General features: G+C 54.3%; 1 protein-coding gene across 7 annotated transcripts in view; it reads left to right on the top strand.

Moving 5' to 3' along the window:
• EFCAB6 (EF-hand calcium binding domain 6) overlaps positions 1-19,534 on the top strand; it is a 245,050-nt gene that overhangs the window by 216,052 nt on the left and 9,464 nt on the right. For all 7 annotated transcript variants that reach the window (XM_053226905.1, XM_053226903.1, XM_053226901.1 and 4 more), the window contains 2 exons: positions 8,457-8,684; positions 17,715-17,948. In XM_053226905.1, coding sequence (XP_053082880.1) covers positions 8,457-8,684; positions 17,715-17,948 — 462 coding nt within the window. The remainder of the gene's footprint in view (positions 1-8,456; positions 8,685-17,714; positions 17,949-19,534) is intronic.

Below are 19,534 nucleotides of genomic sequence, written 5' to 3'. Positions count from 1 at the left end.
GCTTAGCCATCCTGAATCCGAGCCCATGACCTGGCCTCCGGCACCCCTGCCGCCCAGGGCCCTGGGGCAGCTGCTCAGGAGACCCGGGTCCTGTGGAACAGTCACAGGGTACCTGGGCTCATGCCCCAGCTCCTGGGGTGCGTGACCACACCTCAGACCTGGCTTCCACCTCCCTGGCAGGCGGCCTGACCTACAGGTATAGAATGCACCAGAATGCCTCCGATTACTCAGGGTAGAAACGGTGTTAACCGGGAGCTGAGACTCAAACCCAGGTCTGGCAGACTCAGGCAAAAATATCTGTAATAACACCCCCAGCAGCAGCAGCAACAGCAGCGAGAGTGGCAGCCCGCGTTTGCCAGGCACTGAGCCAAACACTGCACCGTTTTATTCTGCTGAAATCCCAGGCCCGCCCTTTGTGATGGTTCTGTTTTTATCCCGGTGAGGAAAATGAGGCAGAGAGGGGTGTATGTCTTGCTCAAGGCCATAAGAAAAAGGCAGAGCTCAGCTCCATTCAGCAGCCCCAAAGCCCTTGGTTCATGTCCTTGCCCTCCAGGCCCAGCACCCTCCGCCCGAAGGTCTGGCCCCGGCAGGTGCACTCCATCCGGTTGGCACACCCTTGTTGGATTACTGTGCTCCCGCAGCGGCCAGGCGGGCCCCTTCTTAGTGTGCTCGTGCAGGGGCCCAGAGATGGCCCTGGCCTGAGCGGGGAGGATGAGCCACGGGCTGGGGATCCCAGCGCTGTGCCTACAAGGCTCTCCCCATGTCTTCAGCCAATGGCTGTGTGAGGGCCCAAGACAGTGGCAGAGACATCAGCCTGCAAGAGGGAGAGGAGCCCTGAAGCTGGGCCAAAGAGATGGGCTCCAAATGAATTCTGTGTAGGTCCACGCTCGCTTCTCTTTGACCCCCTCAACTTAGACTTCTTCCCTCTGGTCTCCCCCACCCAGGCTGCCTCCCTCGGACCCCCCTAGACTTCCTCCCTCCGACCTGCCCCCACACACTGCTTCCCTCTGACTCCCACCCACTGGGCAGCTTTTGGGGGATCCTGAGCAATGGCTAGATTTGGAACCACAGGTTTATGTTGTAAAGCCGGGACTTGGTTTTTACTAAGTGAGATATGTGGATATGTTTGAAACTGAAGCACTCCAAGTTATTTGCAGGCTCTGTGAGGATTGTATACGTCATGTACTGAGACGTTATTTCTTTTATACGTTTCGCCAACAGGCACCAGGAATTTTCTTTGTGGCAGTGGGGGACGGTATTTCTCTGCGACATCAGGAGGGACAATGGGTAAAACAAGGCTCCATGAGTACCCTTGGGTAAATGAGAGAAAATTCCTTCGAAACATATAAATCATTCTCCAACAGGGTCAGACCCATGGTGGACAGGATTCCACTTTTTATTTTCTTTTTCTTTTTTGCATTTAAACAGTACCCGGCACAGCCAGGCATGCATACAGTTGTCAGATGAGCCGTCGAGGGCTGGAGCACCGGGGTGCGGGCCCCGCGGCTCCCGTTCCAGACAACAGTGTGGATGAAGGTGGGCGCCCGGCACCCGATTCCTTCCCTGTATAGCTCTTGGTGCTGCAGCTATGATTGCTATGCCGGGTGAGGGTGCCTTTTATGGGAAGCGTAGCTAGTATTGGAAAGTGACATTTGCATCTCAAGATAGTGGTGTCCTTTCTGATTAGGAGACACATTCCTTCTAGTTATAGAAAAAGCACCATTTCTTTCCCCCATTCAGATATAATGATCACGTGAGAAGCTCCAGAACACAGACGCGCCAGACCAAGAGCCATCTGTTCTTCCCTGGCGTCTTCAGTCCCTCGGAGCGAGGCTGGCGGTGGCTGAGCGGCTTTGTTAAAAAGCAGGGATGGGAACCAGAATGCGGGTGCCTAACGGATTCGGCTCCTAAGCGCCCTGACGGAAGAGCCAGGAGGCTCTGCCCTTCAGAGGCCGGTGGGTGCCCTGGGCAGCGTGGCGTGCGGAGCGGCCGTGGGCCCGGGGACCTCCAGGTCCGTGGCACATCCCTGGGCACCGAGGTGATGACGGTGGTGCCGCTGGGGGTGGCGTTATTGGTGATCCTCGCGTTCTTCGTACCCTTTTTGTCGTTGCTAAGTTTTCGACAGCGAACACGCAATAATTGTTGCAGGCAGGAAAAGAGTATTTCCCTCGGGCAGCAAATCCACCTTGGTGAGAAGTTTCAGTCACCCGCACTCTTGTGTGTTGGCCACGAAATTGTGCCGCTTCTGTTCTCCTTGAGAAGTGCCTGCGTGTGTCCCCGGCCCGGGGGAGGGCTGGGGGAGGCGTGTGTGCAAAGAGCCCGGAATCTGCGGGCCAGCGCCTTTGTCTCTTTCCGGCCCCGGGCATTCCCCAGCCTCCCGACCTTGCCGTGTGAGGACGTGGCCTCCAGCTCTGGGTCTTTGGCTGACTTGCCCCTGCCTTTCCTTGCCTCCCAGGCCAGTCCCTCCTCCTCAGGGAGGCCCAGCTACGTCCCTGGCAGGGTGCCCCCTTCTCAGAGCACGCGACCCGCTTAGAATCTCCGCTCACCCCTGAGACTTCGCCCCGGTCTCTCTCTATCCCCCCCTCGACACTCCCCCTGGGCAGAGACTTTTTCAACGGATTACTTCTTAACCTCCGCCTCCCCAGTATCCGGAAGAGCGCCTGGCACACAGCAGATGTCCCACGGGTGTTGGTGAGACTCCGTACAGTACTCGAGGGCGTGCATTCCACGTTCATTCTCTGCGAGTACAGGTGCTCACCCGTGTGAGCACAGGGCTCTGGGAGTCAGGCATCACTCAGATGCGTGCACAGGTGGAGAGCAGGGGTCCCATTCACATCCAGGGCTGTCACGCCGAGCAGGGCTCCCTGCCCAGGCTCTCAGCAGCACCGTTCACAACCAGACTGTCCCAAGCCCCGGACCTCAGGACCCCTGGCCCTCGGGGGCGGCAGGACTCCTGGCTGGGGAGTTCCCGTCATCCTCCTGACTTTGTCTTCCCTTACCTCTCCACCCAGAGAACAAGCACTAATATTCGTGTGTCTGTGTCTTGTGTCTGTGTTTATGTGATCACTTGGACCATTTTATGGTTCTTTTCCACTTAGTATGTCACAGACATTTTACCGTATTATTAAATAATTCCTTAAAAGACTGTAAATAGCTGCATTGTAATCCATCCTATAGAAATACCATATATCTTATTTAACTGTTGCCCCGATGTCAGACATCCAAATTGTTGCCAGTTTTTTTTTTTTTTTTTCTGTCTCGTAAATTTTGTAAATAATCCTGTAATGGTCATAATTCCATGAGCTCACTGTGTTTCTTTCCTTAAGGAGAGTCCTGAAAGGAGAGGTGCCAGGTCACAGGAACTTGTTGCGGCTTTAGATCCCTTATTCCACCTGCTCCAGCATTGAGCTCATCAGTCAAAAAATGTGCCAGTTTGTTAAAAGAAAACAGCCGGATCTCATTTTCATTTCCACTGCTTTGCATCGTGACAAGGTCAGAGACTTTTAGCCGTAGGTTCAGGGCCACTGCCCCAAGTGGCCCACAAGGATCCCACCAGTTCATTCGTTGTATTGGTCGTGACATTTTCCGTTCTATGGGTGCATCGCTTATCCATTCTTTCTTTGAACAAGCATAAGACCCTGCTGTGTGCCACGTCAGTGGGGGATTCAGCAGTGAACAAAAGACTAGAGCCCTTGCCTTCATGAGGGTTATCTTCTGTTAGGGTGAAGAAGACAATTAAGGAATAAACACACAGGGGATCAGAGAACAAAAAGCACCACAGAACACCAGCGAGGACAGGGGAGAGGGAGTGTGGAGCGTGGTTCTAAACATGTTCTAAAGACCTTGGAGGAAGTCTGCAAACGGCAAGTGCAAAGGCCCTGAGGCAGAAAGGCGCTGGCTGTGTTTGAAGCAAAGCAAGAGGCCTGGTGGCTCTGAGCAGAGTGAGCAAGGAAGACAGTCACAGAGGCGAGGTCAGACGGTAATGAGGGCAAGTCGGGGAGGGCCATTGTGAGTCTCTGCCTGTTACTCTGGGCAACAGGTGAAGCCTTTTGAGAGTTTTGCTTGACCTGATGCACACCTTAAAGAGATCATTCTCAGAAGAGAGGGACGATGGCTTTTTAATGATGGCTCTGCCCTCGCCTACCACTCCGTCGAGGGAACAAGTGTTAATACTTGGGGGGGGGGGGTGTGTACAGGTGTGTGTGCACTTTAAAAAGGTCATCCACAGAGGGCAGTGGCTGCGCGCGGAAGCAGGGAGACAGTTGCAGTAATCTGTGCAAGAGATGATGGTGGCTTGGACCAGGAGGTGAGAATGGAGAGTCAACTTCCATTGGGATCGTGGGCGGTTAGGGAGTGGGGGTAGGTCTCTCGCAGGTGACTCCGGGCCTGAGCTACTCGAAGCACATGCTCCATTTGCGGAGGTGGAGACCTCGGGAGGCCGATGGTTTGAAGTTGACGAGTCAGGAGAGAAGAAGGAACTTTCCTTGGTGAAGCTCGGATGTTCTTTCTTGCTTGTGAGGACCGCTCTTAACCCAGAGCTGACTTGGGGTCAGCCACGCCGTTCCCCACTCCTTCAGTAGCCTTGACGTCATGGCCCAGCCACAGCAGAGGCCTGTTTCCCACCCATCAACAGCCCGAGCAGGTGGCCACAGATTTACTGGCATGGTCCGAGACCAGCTACACTACTCTGATCATAGCACGTTTATGACATTTTAATATCCAGCAGGTCAAAGGCTTGATTACTTGCCTTTCCCAAAAATGTCGTGGCTATTCTCTATATTTATTTTTCCGTATCAACTTTAATGTCCATGTGTCTAATGGTTTAAACATTTTTTTATGTTTATTCATTTTTGAGAGAGAGAGACAGAGCAGGAGCAGGGGAGGGGCAGAGAGAGAGAGACACACACAGACTCCAAAGCAGGCTCCAGGCTCCGAGCCGTCAGCACAGAGCCCAACGTGGGGCTCGAACTCACAAACCGTGAGATCGTGACCTGAGCCGAAGTCGGACGCTCAACCCACCGAGCCACCCAGGCGCCCCATCCATTGAGATGTTTCTTGGGATTTTATTAACTTGTATTTATAATTTGAGAAAGCCTTTTGAAATCCAGTCTTCACATCTGGGATCACAGTGCACGTCCCTTTGCCATCCCATCCTTGCTTTCTACCCCTCCCCCCCCCCCCAGAACGTGCACAGCTGTCTCTGTATACCTTACTCTTGCATATGAAATTTCTCCCAAGGTACTCAAGAGCTTGTCACTAATGTAAACGTGTGTTGTTTTCACAACACAATTTCTAATGAGTTATAATTACTGCCCCCAGAATGGTCTTGCTTTTTTGCATTTTTGGCTTCATTCCAGGCACTTTCCTCGTTGTCTTGAACTTCCCACTTGTGCAGTCACATCCACAAATAAGGATGAATCTTGTCTTTCAACATTTATACTGTTTATTTCATCTTCTTGTCTTATTTCAAAAGCTGGAGGCTCTAAAAATGTGAATCATTGAACTGACAGTGAGCATGCCTATCATGTTTCTGACTTTAACGCTTTGTCACCCATTTAATATGTTTGCAGATGGCATCTGGCTAATATTCTCTTATAGGGAGGGAGTATTACACATAAAGTCTTCGTTTTATTTCTATGTGGTTTATCTATTGTATTCTATTCTATACCATTTCTATCAGGAAGAGCTGCTGAATTTTGTTAATGCCTTTTTGCCATCTGTCGGTATGTGACCTAATGTAAGGAACTGAAAGATTTGCTAATTCTTTAAAATGTTTTTAATTTTTATTTTTGAGAGAGAGACAGACCGACAGAAGGCAAGTGGGGGTGGGGCAGAGAGAGAGAGAGAGACAGAATCCGAAGCAGGCTCCAGGCTCTGAGCTGTCAGCACAGAGCCCGACATGGGGCTTGAACTCAAACTGCGAGATCATGACCTCAGCAGAAGTCGGACGCTCAACCGACTGAGCCACCCAGGTGTCGCAAGATTTGCTAATTCTTGGAGGACTCGTATACTTGGAATAAATCCTAGTTGATTTTTTATTTAAAAAAAAGGACAATGGTGCTAAATATCTCTAATGGTCTTTTAAAAAATGTTTTAATGTCTTCACATTAATGTCCACAAATTAGGTTGGTTCACATTTTTTATTTCAAGTGTTTACCATATTTAGGTATTAGGGAGATATATAACGGGCTGGAATACTATGTATTCCTGTCCGTGTGCTGGAACAATTTGACTTACATAAAAATTATCTATTGCATAAAAGTGAGATTCAGCTTGCCCTTAAAATCAGCTAGGCTTGGCACCTTTTTAATAATAGACGGTAGATCTTATAACAGCCTTTTCAGTTTCTTTTATGGTTACCTGTCTATTCAGACCTTTCTAATACTCAAGTTAAATTTAGTAATCTATATTTTGCTTAAAAACGATTCAGTTTCCTCTGGAGCTAAAACCATATTAACCTAAGGTTGCATAATCCGCCTTGTGAGGATTCTTCTATACCTGTTGCTAGAAGAGTAGTACTTCCCATTTGCTGTGTGTTTCAACACTTTCAGAGAGCACTCACATATAGCATCTCATGTCACCTTTACTCTGCCCTGATGGATGAGGAGACTGAGGCAAAAGGGGCTAGTGGCTTGCATGGGGCCACACAGTGTGTTAGAGGGAGAGTCTAGCGTCAGACTCAGGGCTCCCACCTTCTGGTTCTAGATTGTAGATCGTCCACCCGTGTTCTTTCCAGTTATGTCCACCTGGGGCCCATCCTTCTCAGGACACAAAGGAGTGACAAGTGTGAGGATGGAGTCTGAGCGTGACCCTCCGTCGGGGGGGGGGGGGCTCCCTTTGCAATCTGAACATCAGCACCCCTTGGGACGTTTGGGGGGCTAGCCACGTGCTTAGCTATGGGAGGTGAACTTTAACTGTTGGAACATGTATCATCTGCGTCAGTGACATCACTCTTAGTTTCTAGAATGAAAAAGGAAAGGCATTCATTTGCTTTGAATGTCTCCAAGAGGACGTATTTAAAAGCTCCTTTTAACCTTTCGGCGGTTGAAGATGAGACAGGCTGTGGCCCGAGTGTAGTGTGGCCACATTTTTGAAGATATTTGCAGCAGCACTCTGTGTTTGACCCAACTTCATAAAGTAACATTATGATCTGTTCTGAAGGATAGTAACGCATGATACGTATATTGCTGAAAATGAGACATGACCGTTTGGGGGGGATTAGTCGTGAAAATCTCGTAAAGGTCTCATCACAGCGCCGTGCGTCATGAGAGGTGCTGCAGCTGACAGGCACGGCGGGGTTTGAGGGAGGCGGCGCAGCGTATTTCAGAGTCCACCCTGGTCCGGGGACAGCTCTTGTGCGTCGTCACCTGTGGGTTCTCACGGAGCCCGGTGTCCCCTCCCACCTCCAGCCTCACCCCTTCCTCAAACCCGAAGAGCTGAGCTGCTGATGCAGGGGCCACAGGTCTGGTTGTGGAGGGCTTTTTCTGACTGCAGCAAGTAGGTGATGCGAGGACTGCATCCCTGAGCGCTGTCCCCTCTCAGGAGGCTCGGGACGCAGCTGCCCTCTGAGCCCCGGTCTCCCACGTCTGGCTTCATTGTGAGCTCAGTCTGTGCTCCTGACTGGCCCACCTGCTGTCCCGCCTGTCCGCCATTGTGGGCATCAGCATGTGCAGAACGTGGGCTGCGGTCTTCCCCAGACCCCTCCCGCTCACCTTGCCCAAGCCCTCTTGCCAGCCCAGAAGCCTAAACATACACTAAGAACATCCTCCTCTGCCCCTCTTTCCCCAGAGCCCATTCCTCCTCCCTCCAGAAGGGGGTCCCTGAGCCCAGGTTGCCGCTAGCCCTTCCTCGGGGCTCCCGGGCACCATGGACAGCGTCCTGAGGCCCCAACCCGCAGGCGCGCTGCCCAGGGAGAGGTGTAGAATGCTAGGGGTCTGGTCCTCTGCCCGCCTCTGCCTCCGACCCCACAAATTCTGCCCTCGCCGTGACTCAGTCTCTGTGAGCCTTGAGAAATCTGGGGCTTTAGGGAACACTTAGCCCACAGTGGCACTGCAGCATCACGTAGTAACGGCCATCGAAACCTGCCTTTCAGATTCTAACCGCTGTAAGTATAAATCCACTGCACTAATGTCGGGAAATAAAAGCAGTCCAAAGACATACCCCCTGTTCCGTCCCTTCCCTCAGAGCAGACACTCGCTGTGTGTTTGTGAAATGGACCAAAAGACAGACCGAGTGAGTGAACGGATGAGGACAAAGTCCCGTCCTCCCCGGGCCGACTCTGCATGCAGCCTGCCTGGTGGCACTGACTCACTTTTGCTCCTTCTTCCATGGTCAGTGAGCCCAGGCTTACCCGTCCGCCAGGTCTGAACCTCTGGTTGGGGCTCCCCCGGGGCCCAGAGCCACGAGATGGTTTATAATTTATTAAGTGAATCAATCTTCCTTTCTGCTCTGCCCAGACTGCTGCCGAGTGGGCCGAGAAAATGCCCCAAGGCCCACCACCCACGACTCCCAAGGAAACAGCACACCAGGAGCTCCTGGCTCGGATCCACAAGGCAGTGGGCTCCTGTTACTGTGCGATTGCTCAGGAGTTTGACAACTTCGACACCATGAAAACGAACACCGCCTCCAGGGACGAATTCAGGGCTCTTTGTGCTCGCCACGTGCAGGTTCTGACCGATGAGCAAGTAAGAAATGCATTTGGTTCCTCATCCTAACGTATGAGTGCCCGGCCAACTGTTCCCCAGGGCACGAAGAGTTTAGAATACTTGAGGGCTTGGGGGCAAAGCAGGGGGTGGTGTCGTCACTGTTTTGTTTTCAATCTCATTGAAGGAGTTTTCTGTTTGACAAATAAGATTTGCAACTTTTCGATCGGGGTGCAAATTATGTCACTTTTTTTCTCTATTCTTTAAAGTTTATTGAGAGAGAGAGCACGAGTGCACAAGAGCGTGTGTGCAAGCAGGGGAGGGGCAGAGAGAGAGGGAGGGAGGGAGGGAGAGAGAGTGACACAGAGAGAGAGAGAGAGAGAGAGAGAGAGAGAGAGAGAATCCCAAGCAGGCTCTGCACTGTCAGCATAGAGCCTGACACGGGGCTTGATCTCATGAACCATGAGATCGGGACCTGAGCCGAAATCAAGATTTGGATGCTTAACCAACTGAACTGCCCAAGTGCCCCAGTCACCTTTATTTTTTAAATCAAATTAAACTCGGCTCCAGCGGCCACTGTCCCTCTCCTTGCCTAGATAATCCCAGAGCTTGTGTGACCCCAAGAGGCAGCCGGTCTTCCCCCAGCACCTGAACGGGGCAGCTCAGAGCCTGTGAGTTGCTCTGGGCCTCCCGCCACCCTGCCTCCCCTCCCCTTCCCTCTCCCTGGTTCTGTTGCTAGCACTTTCGGATGCTCTGGGGATCCCACCCCAGGCATGCTGGTGACGTGCCCACCGCACAGGCTAGACAAGGCCACCCTCTCTGAGGCCCTGCTGCCCCACACAGAGCCCCCAGAGGGATTCTCTGCGGCTCCCTCCTCAAAAACCAGCGGTGCTCTGTTTAGCTCTGGCAACCTGCCACCCTGGGCTTCTTTGGCCCCTTGTGGCCTCCCAGGGCCTGCCAGCAGGATGGCGTCCGGAGGACCTGCCTTGCAGTTTCCCGACTTCAGTCGATAGTAACACTAAATGCTAGTGCCGGGGGACGGTTCCCCGGGTGGCTTGCTCCTCGCCGTGGCCCAGACGCCGAAACAGAGCCCGGCACAGAGCAGGTGCTCAGCAAGTCCCGGTGAACGGATAGCGTGGCGGGTTTAGTGTGCACGTTCTGCACCCCCACCGCCTGGTGCCCGAACAGCTGGGGTGACACAGAGCACCGACGATCCGAGCACGGAAGCAGAGCTTCCCCCCCCCACCCCCGACAGCAGACACACTGCTGCAAGCCCTCCCCACTTGTCAAACAAGCCGGTACCCTAGTGCCACAGAGTCACTCAGGTGGAAACCGAAATCCAAACTACTTCGGAAAGTACTCCACCGCCCTCCTTCCCCAGTTCAGCCCGAGTAGCTTCCTGCAGCTCCCGGTGGAGAGGTCACCCTCCCCTCCCAAGATGGGGCGCTCTACCCTCAGGCCTCATTTTCTCAGGGGGTCCCGGGTGAGAACTAAGAGTATTCACATGGAAGGGAGACCGTCACATTCGATGCCCATCGCCACCCAGGCCTCGGGACTCCCCACCCTAAAGAACGAATTCACTAACGTTAAGAATTTGAGCATCAGATTTCACTTTTCTAAAATATCACCTTTTTAAAGCATCATGATCATTTTTGCTGAGCCGAATTAAAGTGCTTTTCCCCAGTTCGGTCTCGTAGATCGTCAGAGCTGAGCGAGATCGCTGTTTGCAAACGCTCGTCCCCGTTACTATACATGGATGGAAACCTTTACGATTAACCCAGTTGTGTTTATGGTTCTATGGGGCAAACTAAGGTTTTACTAATGAAGATTTTCATTTCATCTAAGTGAGTAAACTGTTACTCTCATTATAGATATAAATTAGTGATGTGCTAGCATATCTGACACCTGTACCAGAGAATCTGATTTTAATTGTCCACCAAGAAAGCTTCACCATCCCCGACACATCCGGCCCCCCGCCTCTGCAACAAAATCAAATACTTTTTTTTTTTATTCTGCCTTCTAAAACTATGCAGACACATCGCAAATACAGTCTGCATCACCGAGGACATCAAAATCTGGCATAAGAACCATGGTTTAAGTTGGGTGATGATTAGCAAAACTTGTGCACTGTTTGAGAAGGGAGCTTCTGGACACAGGCTGGTAAACAGGAAGCAAAGATCCTTGTGTGACCCGTGGGCCATGACCTTCTTGGTTCGATGGGACAAGGTGTGGTACAGGGAGACACAGAAGTAGTTTGGCTCCTTAACATGTCTAGACCCCAATTGCCACTACTCAGAAGGGTTCCCCGAAGATTCTGGGACAGGTCCAGCCGTGTTAACCAGCATCTGAGTACAGATCTCATGTCTTCTAAAAACGATCTCATCCTAAAAAAAACATCCAACTATCATGAATCCGAGAGGTCAGCTTTCTTGGATGACCGAGCTCCGAAAGCAGGGAAGTACCAGCTGTTTCGAAAACTTCCGGTGTAATTAACCTTTCAGAAAAGGAGAGCAACTTTCTGAGCAGGTGGAGTTGGAAACTGATGGGGCTTTGTGGCTCCCCGGAAAGCGTGTTATAAAGGCCTGGGAACTGGGTCCACTTGGATATTGCTTAAGAAAAGAGAGACCCACAGAGAGAGCCTCTCCCGGTCAGGCAGTTTCGGTCAGTCTTGGTAATTGCGTGAGGATTTAGCTATATTTACAGCTACGTTAGGGAAAGGAAGGATCAGACATTTCCGACCATTTCAGGTGTGGTGTTTCTTTTTTCTTTCTTTTTTTTTTTTTAAATTTATTTTTGAGAGAGAGAGAGAGAGAGTGCAAGGGGGCAGAGACAGGAGACAGAGAATCCCAAACAGGCTCTGTGCTATCAGGGCAGAGCCCAATGTGGGGCTCAATCTGATCTCATGATCCATGAGATCATGGCCTGAGCTGAAATCAAGAGTCAGACGCTTAACTGACTGAGCCCCCCAGACACCCCTCAAGCGTGGTGTTTCTTAAACAGACACCTCTAGGCCACTAGAAGAACACAGACAAAGAACCAACAGTCTCTCAGGCAGACAGGTGGGGGTTTCAGTTCTGCCTCTGTGCTTGTCCAGCTGTGTGACCTTGGACAAGTTACACAACCTCTCTGAGCTTCATTGTCCTTCCCTCTGAAATGGGAGCGCACAACACTCCCCAAGCTCGATGCCTTCCCCTCCAGCCGGGCTCTTCAGCCTCTCCCGCTCGCTGCTGTCTCCCTACCTCTGCCCCCTCACATCTAGCCACGCCAACTCCTCCTTCAGGACTGGCTCCAAGCCAAGCGAAGCCTTTCCTGACCGTACCTGTAGCTGGAGGAACTGGCCATGCCCCACTCTGGCCTCCCCGCCTCTACCCTGAGCTCCCGATCCCCTGGCCTGGCTCACAGGGCACGTCTGCCTGTTGTTTGGCACAAGGCTGTCTGTCCTGACGATGCACTGAGTGGCTGAAGGCGGCACCCATCTGCTCGTTCACTTACTGGGGGCCCTCTGTGCACAGTGGTGATGTTAGGTCCTGAGCAACGAAGGGGGGGACCTGCTCCCTGCTTCCTTTGAGCTTGGATCCACGGAGGGGAGAGCTGTGCGTTATTTATGCTGTTACAAGCTGCTCCCTGCTAGGATGGGCCAGCAGTGGGGGCCTGGACCCAGGGGTCAGGGCAGTTTCCCTAAGGGCGTGACGTTGGGGTCGTGGGAGTTGCCACTGAGAGGAGACAGGAGAGAGCAGTGCAGGTGGAGGGAACATTCCGGAAGCAGGAGCGGCGAGCGTGTTGCATTAGATGAGCTGCTGTGGGCACCACAGATCTGCCCTCGTGGTCTGCGCTTTTTCAGGGGGAGTGAGTGAGACGTGCGTGTTGGCTGGTGATAAATGCCGCAGAGGCCCCGGGAGTGGGAACCAGGGTGGTGCGGAGGGAGCCTTTGCGTAGGGCAGTCAGGGAAGGCTCCCTGAGGAGGCAGCTCGGGGCCTGGGAGCAGAGGAGGTCGGGTGTGCTGGAGAAGGGTGAGTGGACCACAGGAGCCCGAAGGGCAGGGGAGCCGTGGACAGGGGTGGGGTGCTGCGGGTGGAGGGGCTGGGCGGGGGCGATGTTGGGGTCTCCTGGGTCTCTGCCCGCAGCCACATCCGCCATGCACTCCTGCTTCCCGCTCACTCTTCTTCCGTGAAGCTCACTTGCTTCACCCTTCTCCTTAGGAGATAGTCTGGGGACGGGATTCTGTGTCTGAGGTTTCCCCCCCGACACTGCGAAGAGAGCGCTAACCTGTCTTCCAGCGTCTCTCGGTGCTGGTATCTGCTAATTTGTGCACGCTTTCTCCGGGCGCCCGACCCCAAAGAGGAAGAAAGCACCCCGTCAGAGACACGGGAGGAGGAGGGACAGAGCCAGGAGGCTGTTCGAAGTCCCTGACACCTCCACACGCAGCTTGCCCGGCGTGGCCCTTCCACGCGGCCCCACGGCCAGGCGGTTCGCCGTGGCTCGGCCTGGTTGTGGGGGCTGGACGCCTCCCACCTCGGCCTCGGGGTCTGGTCCTCGGTGACTCTAGAAAGGCTGCCCATTGGCAGCACAGGCCCGTCCCAGCTCTGCCTGGCTGCCTCTGTTTCCCCCTCAGGTAGCAGGTCGGTGGCTTGCCTCTAATTGCCCACCTCACACGGGGCATCTTGTCCCTGTTCCTGGAAGGGGTGCCGCCCCCCACTACATGTAGCTGACGCCGGCTCCTGTGGGCCACACACCCACGGGCCTCTGGTGTCACGGCTCCGTTTCTATTCAGCCCGATTTCCCCGTTGTGCTTGAACAAGACGGTGCATTTTTACTGTTATTATTTTTTTTTAACTTTATTTTGAGAGAGAGAGAGAGAGAGAGAGAGGAAGTGGGGGAGGGAGGGAGAGAGAGAGAGGCTCCCGAGCAGGCTCTGAGCTGTCGGCGCAGAGCCTGATGCGGAGCTCGAACCCACGAACCAGGAGATCGTGACCTGAGCCACAGTCAGATGCTTAACCAACTGAGCCCCCCAGGCGCCCCAGGACACGTATCTTCAAAAACTGCTTTTCATCTCTCTACCCCTTCTATTCGTGCAAGTTACATACCTTTTCTACTCGGTCTGCTGACGTGTTAACCGCAGTTGTTTGAAAGTCCTTGTCCGATGACCCCACAAAAGGAGCCTCCTCTGACTCTTGTCGGGTGATTGCTGTATCTCTTGGCGATGGGTCAGTTCATCTTTTGTCGACAGGTCTAGATTTCCTTTCTTCTTATTGAAAGCCAGACGTCATGTAAAGAAGAGTTGAGACAGAGATATCAATAGTATTTATGCCTGAACGTGGACATACCTCTTCTGGCTGACCGCGAACGGGAGGGCATTCCGGAATCAGTCTGGTCGGCAGTTGAGCTGCGTTCGAGTGTTACCGTTGCTGCCCCCACCCTAGGGGTGCGTGGTGCACAGGCGTCAGACCCTCCAGCAGGGAGAGATGCCAGGACGCTGCTGAGTATTCCTCCTGCACGTCCGGGCCACAGGACAGGGTCCCCCGTGCTCAGGGCCAGGCTTACGCAGGGTGGCGCTGTCTAGGCGTTCCTGGTCCAGCCTGGTTTAGGCCAGGGTGGCGCCTTCCCCGCCTTCCTGCCCCTCCACACCCCCTTCTGTGGCGGTCAGACTCTGCCCGTGGTGGGTGGGTCTTGGGCGGGAGAGGAGGTAGCCGACCTCTGACCTTTGCTTGGTAGAGGTACAGATCCTAGGGTCGCTGCCCCTCCTTCAGAAGCACGGGGCTTTTGCCCACACCCTTCCCCCTGGGGCCGTGGATCTGTGGATCTACCCCTCCTAGAGACACAAGGGTTTGCTTCCTTCCCTCCCCCAGGGGTCCTGGTCTTGAGTGGGTGTGCTACGCCTCCCCCAGTGGCTTAAGGCTTTCGCTTCCCGTGAGAGGAGGGTCTGGAGAAGCATGCGGTGTTGCGAGTCTGTCCCCTCCCGTGCTCTCTCTCTCCGGAGCAGCAGCAGAGGCGGGTGGAGGGGAGCTTGTGAGCGTGAGCGTTCCCTGTCTCTGGGCCTCTCCGTCATCCCAGCCTCACGTGCCGGCACACGCTCGGCCTGGAACGTGCTAGCTGGCTTCTTCCTGAGTGCTGCCAGGCGTGAGAGCTGGCGTGTCTGGCTCTCCTCGGAGACTTGGGGCTCCGTGGCATTCGGTCCCCTCGGCTCCTTGGAACCTCAGCTCTCTGATGGGCTCTAAAACAGCTCTGATTTCATTTTGTTTTAAGTTTATGTATTTATTTTTTTGAACGAGAGAGAGAGGTGGGCAGAGAGAGGGAGAGAGAGAATCCCAAGCAGGCTCCACACTGTCAGCACAGAGCCCGACACGGGTCTCGAACCGACAAACGTGGGATCATGACCTGAGCCGAAACCAAGCATTGGACGCTTCACCGACTGAGCCACCCGGGCGCCCCGAACCCTTCTGACGGTGTCGATACTCGGCTTTCTCTTGCTGTTAGATGCGAGTGGCGATCTCCGGCAGCTTGCCTCCCTGCAGAAGTGGGGCCCAAAGTCAGAGATCTTTAGGCGCTCGGAAGGTAGTTAACGGCTTCTCTGCATTTGAAGGGGACGTTTCAGGAAGCACACCTTCCACCACCGGGACGTGGAAACTTACTCGCTCTCAACTCGCTCACGAACCATCAGAATTTTGCCCGGGTTTCATGCCCAGCTCACAGGTCAGAAGCCCCTTGTGTGGTGCCCTGTTTGCAGGCTTCTTGATGCCTCTCCTGTCCCCCCAGCCCCACCCGCCTCCATCCCCTGCAGCATCTGTAGGGCTCCATCAGCATTCTGGGGCGCGATCTGTCAGGACTGAGGAGCCACGTGTGGGTTTCCCTTTCGCACCCACCCGCTTCGGTGTCCTCCTGGCCACGTTCATTCTGCCTTCATGGTGAGGCTCCTTTGGCGAAGAGAGGGCTTCCGGGCTCCCTCCTGGACTTCATTTGCACCAGAAGATTACAGGAGACGCCGTTGCTGTCCTTAGCGGCTTTATAAACGTCCTCACTCCCATGCTTCAGGTTTCCACGGGGTCCATAACACTGGCACCCTTCTTTGTATCTCCCCTTGATAACGTGACCTTCCTCCTCCTTCCTCCCCCACGTGGCTAACATAGGAGTGCACGAGAGCCCGTGGCGCCCGCTTCCTCTTCCAGGCCGCATCCTGCTCTGCTTCCTGAAAGCCTTTCGTGATGAATGCGATCACGATGTGGCTTAGCACCGACCCTTCATTGTTAAAGGGTCTTGCCGTTGTCTGATCGGTCTTAGGTGAGTTTTTCAGGACTTTCGGCAGCCGAGCAAACATTTCTAGAGCACCTGCCACGTGCCGGCCCCTTCGGGAGATGCAGGACATTTCAAGGTGAATCTCAGACGACCTTCAGAGAGCTGCAGGACCAGGCAGGTTGGCGTCACCTGCAGAGGTGGCTTCAGCACAGGCGGGAAGGTAGAGAAGAGCGCCGGACATCTGCTCCGGGGCGTTGGGAGAACTTTCCTGGAGGGAGACGGGTGGCGAGCCTCCTCCTGACTGGGGGTGATGACCGCCATTGGTGACGGTGAGGTCTGTCTGAGACAGACACGTGGTCACTTTCTCAAGGTCTCTCACTTCCCCTCCACCAGCTGGTTTGACCTCACCGATCAAAATTAAAGCAACACGCTTCTGCATACGTCACAAATGACGTTGAACCGTCCGTACACGGCACCGTCCACAACCTGGTTTCGAAGTTGTTCCCGAAGACGTGACCTTTAGGGGACGGTACCAGGGTTCTCTCTGTACCATCCCTGCAACTTCCTGCAAATCTACAATTCTTTTGAAATAAAAAGTTTAAAACGTGAATCAAGAATATTGTCCCAAACTATGGGGCGCCCGGGTGGCTCAGTCGGTTGGGCCTCCGACTTGGGCTCAGGTCATGATCTCACGGCTCATGAGTTCGAGCCCCACGTGGGGCTCTGTGCTGCCAGCTCGGAGCCTGGAGCCTGTTGCGGATTCTCTGTCTCCCCCTCTCTCCGCCCCTGCCCTGCTCATGCTCTCTCTCTCTCTCTATCTTTCAATAATGAATAAATGTTAAAAAAAAAAAAAAAAAAAAAGAAGAATATTGTCCCAAACTAAACCCTCTTCCCTTCTCAGGGCCTAGAACATTCCTCCTCTCTTCCCCACCCCCCAGTACTTCATTTCCAGAATTTCAAACCCAACCGGTACTGTCTCTCATAATTTGCCTTTTGGAAACCCCAGCGGAGGCCAGAAGCAATGCTGGCCTCCGGTCAAGGTCAGGCCCGAGGGACAGACGGGAAACACCATTCCCCTTGCCCCTAGAGGCCGCTGCTCTCCTGGGTGGGCGCAGGAGGCTGGGACCCCACTGGTTCTGAATCAGTTACCCCTCTTCTCAGCTTCCTGAAAACCCTCAGTCATCCAAAGTGGCTCATTTAGGTTGCTGGAGTCATTTTGCTCCACCGGTGTGGTTCCGACGTGGCCTGTGACGTCAGACGGTACCAGCCCAAAGCCATACCCTTCTCTCTGGTTTCCCAGAAGCCTCCCTTTCCACCTTGTGAGAGGACAGGGCTGGCCCTTCGGGGACATGCACCTGGCCGTGAACACAGCGGCTGAGGGCCGCGGTACCTGGCCAGCTGTTGGCAGAACTCAGGCGCCCACGAGGAAGAGAAATGAGTCCGGCCGGGCTTCCCCGGGACCAAGGTGGGCCAGGGCCTTGATTTGCATTTTCTCCTAAAGTGTTCTCATAGACTGCCGCTCAGTCTCTGTGACTAATCACAACATTTAATGGCGTTCAACTGCTCACTAAGGGCCCAATTCAATTAAAAAATTGTCCTGTGGAAGCCGTGAATAATCCTCTTGTCTTCGCTTTTCCTCTCTTACGGATGCCTCCATCAAGTGGAGGCTGAGCGGATTTTTTTTCTTTTTCTTTTTCAATTTGTTTTCATTGCCGCAGGCCTCGCCCCCCCGCCGACGTGAACGCTGGCCTCCACTGGCTTCTGTCCACTCTGGTGGGCGCTGCGGGGACTCTGCTGGGCTTTTACACTAACCCCTGGGAACGACTTCTGCTTCTTTGCCAGTTTGACAGACTGTGGAGCGAGATGCCGGTCAATGCCAAGGGGAGGCTCAAGTATCTGGACTTCCTGAGCATGTTCAGCTCCGAGAGAGGGGCCACACCGCCAGCCACTGGCAGTTCCGCCAAGGCCCAGAAAGGCTGCAGTGTTCCCGAAGTCTCAGAGAGAAGCAGATCCGCAGCTTCATCAACGCCTGCTCCCGACCTCAAAGCAGGGTTGAAAACGCAGAGCCACCCCTGTGTGAGTCCTCGTCTCGCGGCGCCACTGCGCCCCGGGTCCCCAGATCCCCAAACCCCAGTGGTCCTGAGTGGCAGGTGACCGACAAGGTGCCATAGGGTGAGCCCGGGGCGGGGGCACAGGAGAGGAGCCCAAGGTGGGTCCTTAGCACTCACCTGCCTGGAGGGGGGAGGGAGGTGTGGGGAAGGGCTGGGGGAGGCTTGGGTGGAAGGAAGGCGTGAGGGCTGGAAGGAGGAATAAGGGGGATTCAGGGTAGGAAATGGGTACGGGAGCGGGGACAGAAGACTCTCGATCAGCGAGCTGGGCATTCATCGAGCAGGAAGGCGGACACCCCGTGGTAGGCGTCCGCTTTGTGCAAGGGCCCTACACGCGCCCAACCGCAACGTGTCGTCACCCCCATTTTACGGTTGAAGATACGAGGCTCTAAGAGGGGTCCTCATGTGCTCAGGGTCCCTCAGTTAGACACGGGGAGATCCAGTTTCCAACCCAGGCCTGCCTAACTCTGCGGCTCTGGCCCCGGGCTGAGCCGCCCGGTCTGGGGTGCGGGAAGGGGGCCGGCCTCACTGAGGCGCTCGCCTCATCTGCAAGCCGGAGGGCAGCAGCCCCGAGAAAGGGTGGTTGAGAGGATCCCAATCGTGTGCAGAATTTATTGCACATCTACTCTGTGCTGGGTCTTTTCGAGAGCTGAGAGTGAACAAGCGTCCCTTGCCCTGGCGGAGTTTACATTCTCGTCGGGGATGATGGGCACGTCATGTATTTAGCGAGTTGGAGACACTGAGTAGAGCAGAATGAAGGGGTGGGGTCAGGAGCACCCCAAAGGTGTCGGTGTCCTAATCTCTAGGACCTGTAATATGTCACCTCACGTGGCGCGGGGGGATCAAGGTTGCAGGTGGAATTAAAGGTGCTAATCAGCCAACTTAACAAGGGAAGATCCCTAAGTGTCCGGGTGGGCCGGAGGCAATCACAAGGGCCTGTAAACGGGGGACGCAGAGGCAGAAAGGTCCGTGTCGGAGAGACGCCATTTGAGAAAGTCTCCACTGTTGCTCCCGACTTGGAAGGTGCGGGAAGGGGCCACAGGCTAAGACGTGTGGGCGCCTCTCGATGCCAGAAAAGGTAAGAAACAGAGTCTCTCTTAGAGCCTCAGAAAGAACACCGTCCTGCTGACGCCTTGGTTTTAGCTCAGTAGGACCCACCTCAGGCTTCTGGCCTTCAGAACTGTAAGAGAATAACTGTGCTGTCTTAAGCCACCGCGTCTAGAACTGTCAGGGAAGCCGCGGAAAACACGCTGGGGAGGTGCGGGGGGGACAGGCGGGCGGTGCGGGGCGACTCTGGCTTTCACTCCAGAGGCTGGAGCCCTTGCAGGTGTTTAAACAGAGGAGTGATGTGGGCTGCAGCGTCTTTAAAAAGCCTCCCGTGGATTCTGTGTGTGGAATAGAGACTGTGGGTGGAGTGGGGGCTGGAGGGGTGGGCAGAAGCGAGCAGGTGGGGAGGAGGCTCCAGTGGTCCAGGGGAGAGGCCCGGTGGCTCTGAGCGAGATGGGCAGTGGGGAGCCGGCGGCCGGCAGTCAGGTAAAGCCAACAGGATTTCCC

This window comes from Acinonyx jubatus, chromosome B4 (genome assembly GCF_027475565.1).
Source record: "Acinonyx jubatus isolate Ajub_Pintada_27869175 chromosome B4, VMU_Ajub_asm_v1.0, whole genome shotgun sequence".
NCBI classification, from domain to species: domain Eukaryota; kingdom Metazoa; phylum Chordata; class Mammalia; order Carnivora; family Felidae; genus Acinonyx; species Acinonyx jubatus.
The sequence above is the reverse complement of the archived record's forward strand: the minus strand, read 5'-3'. Positions and strand labels throughout refer to the sequence as shown.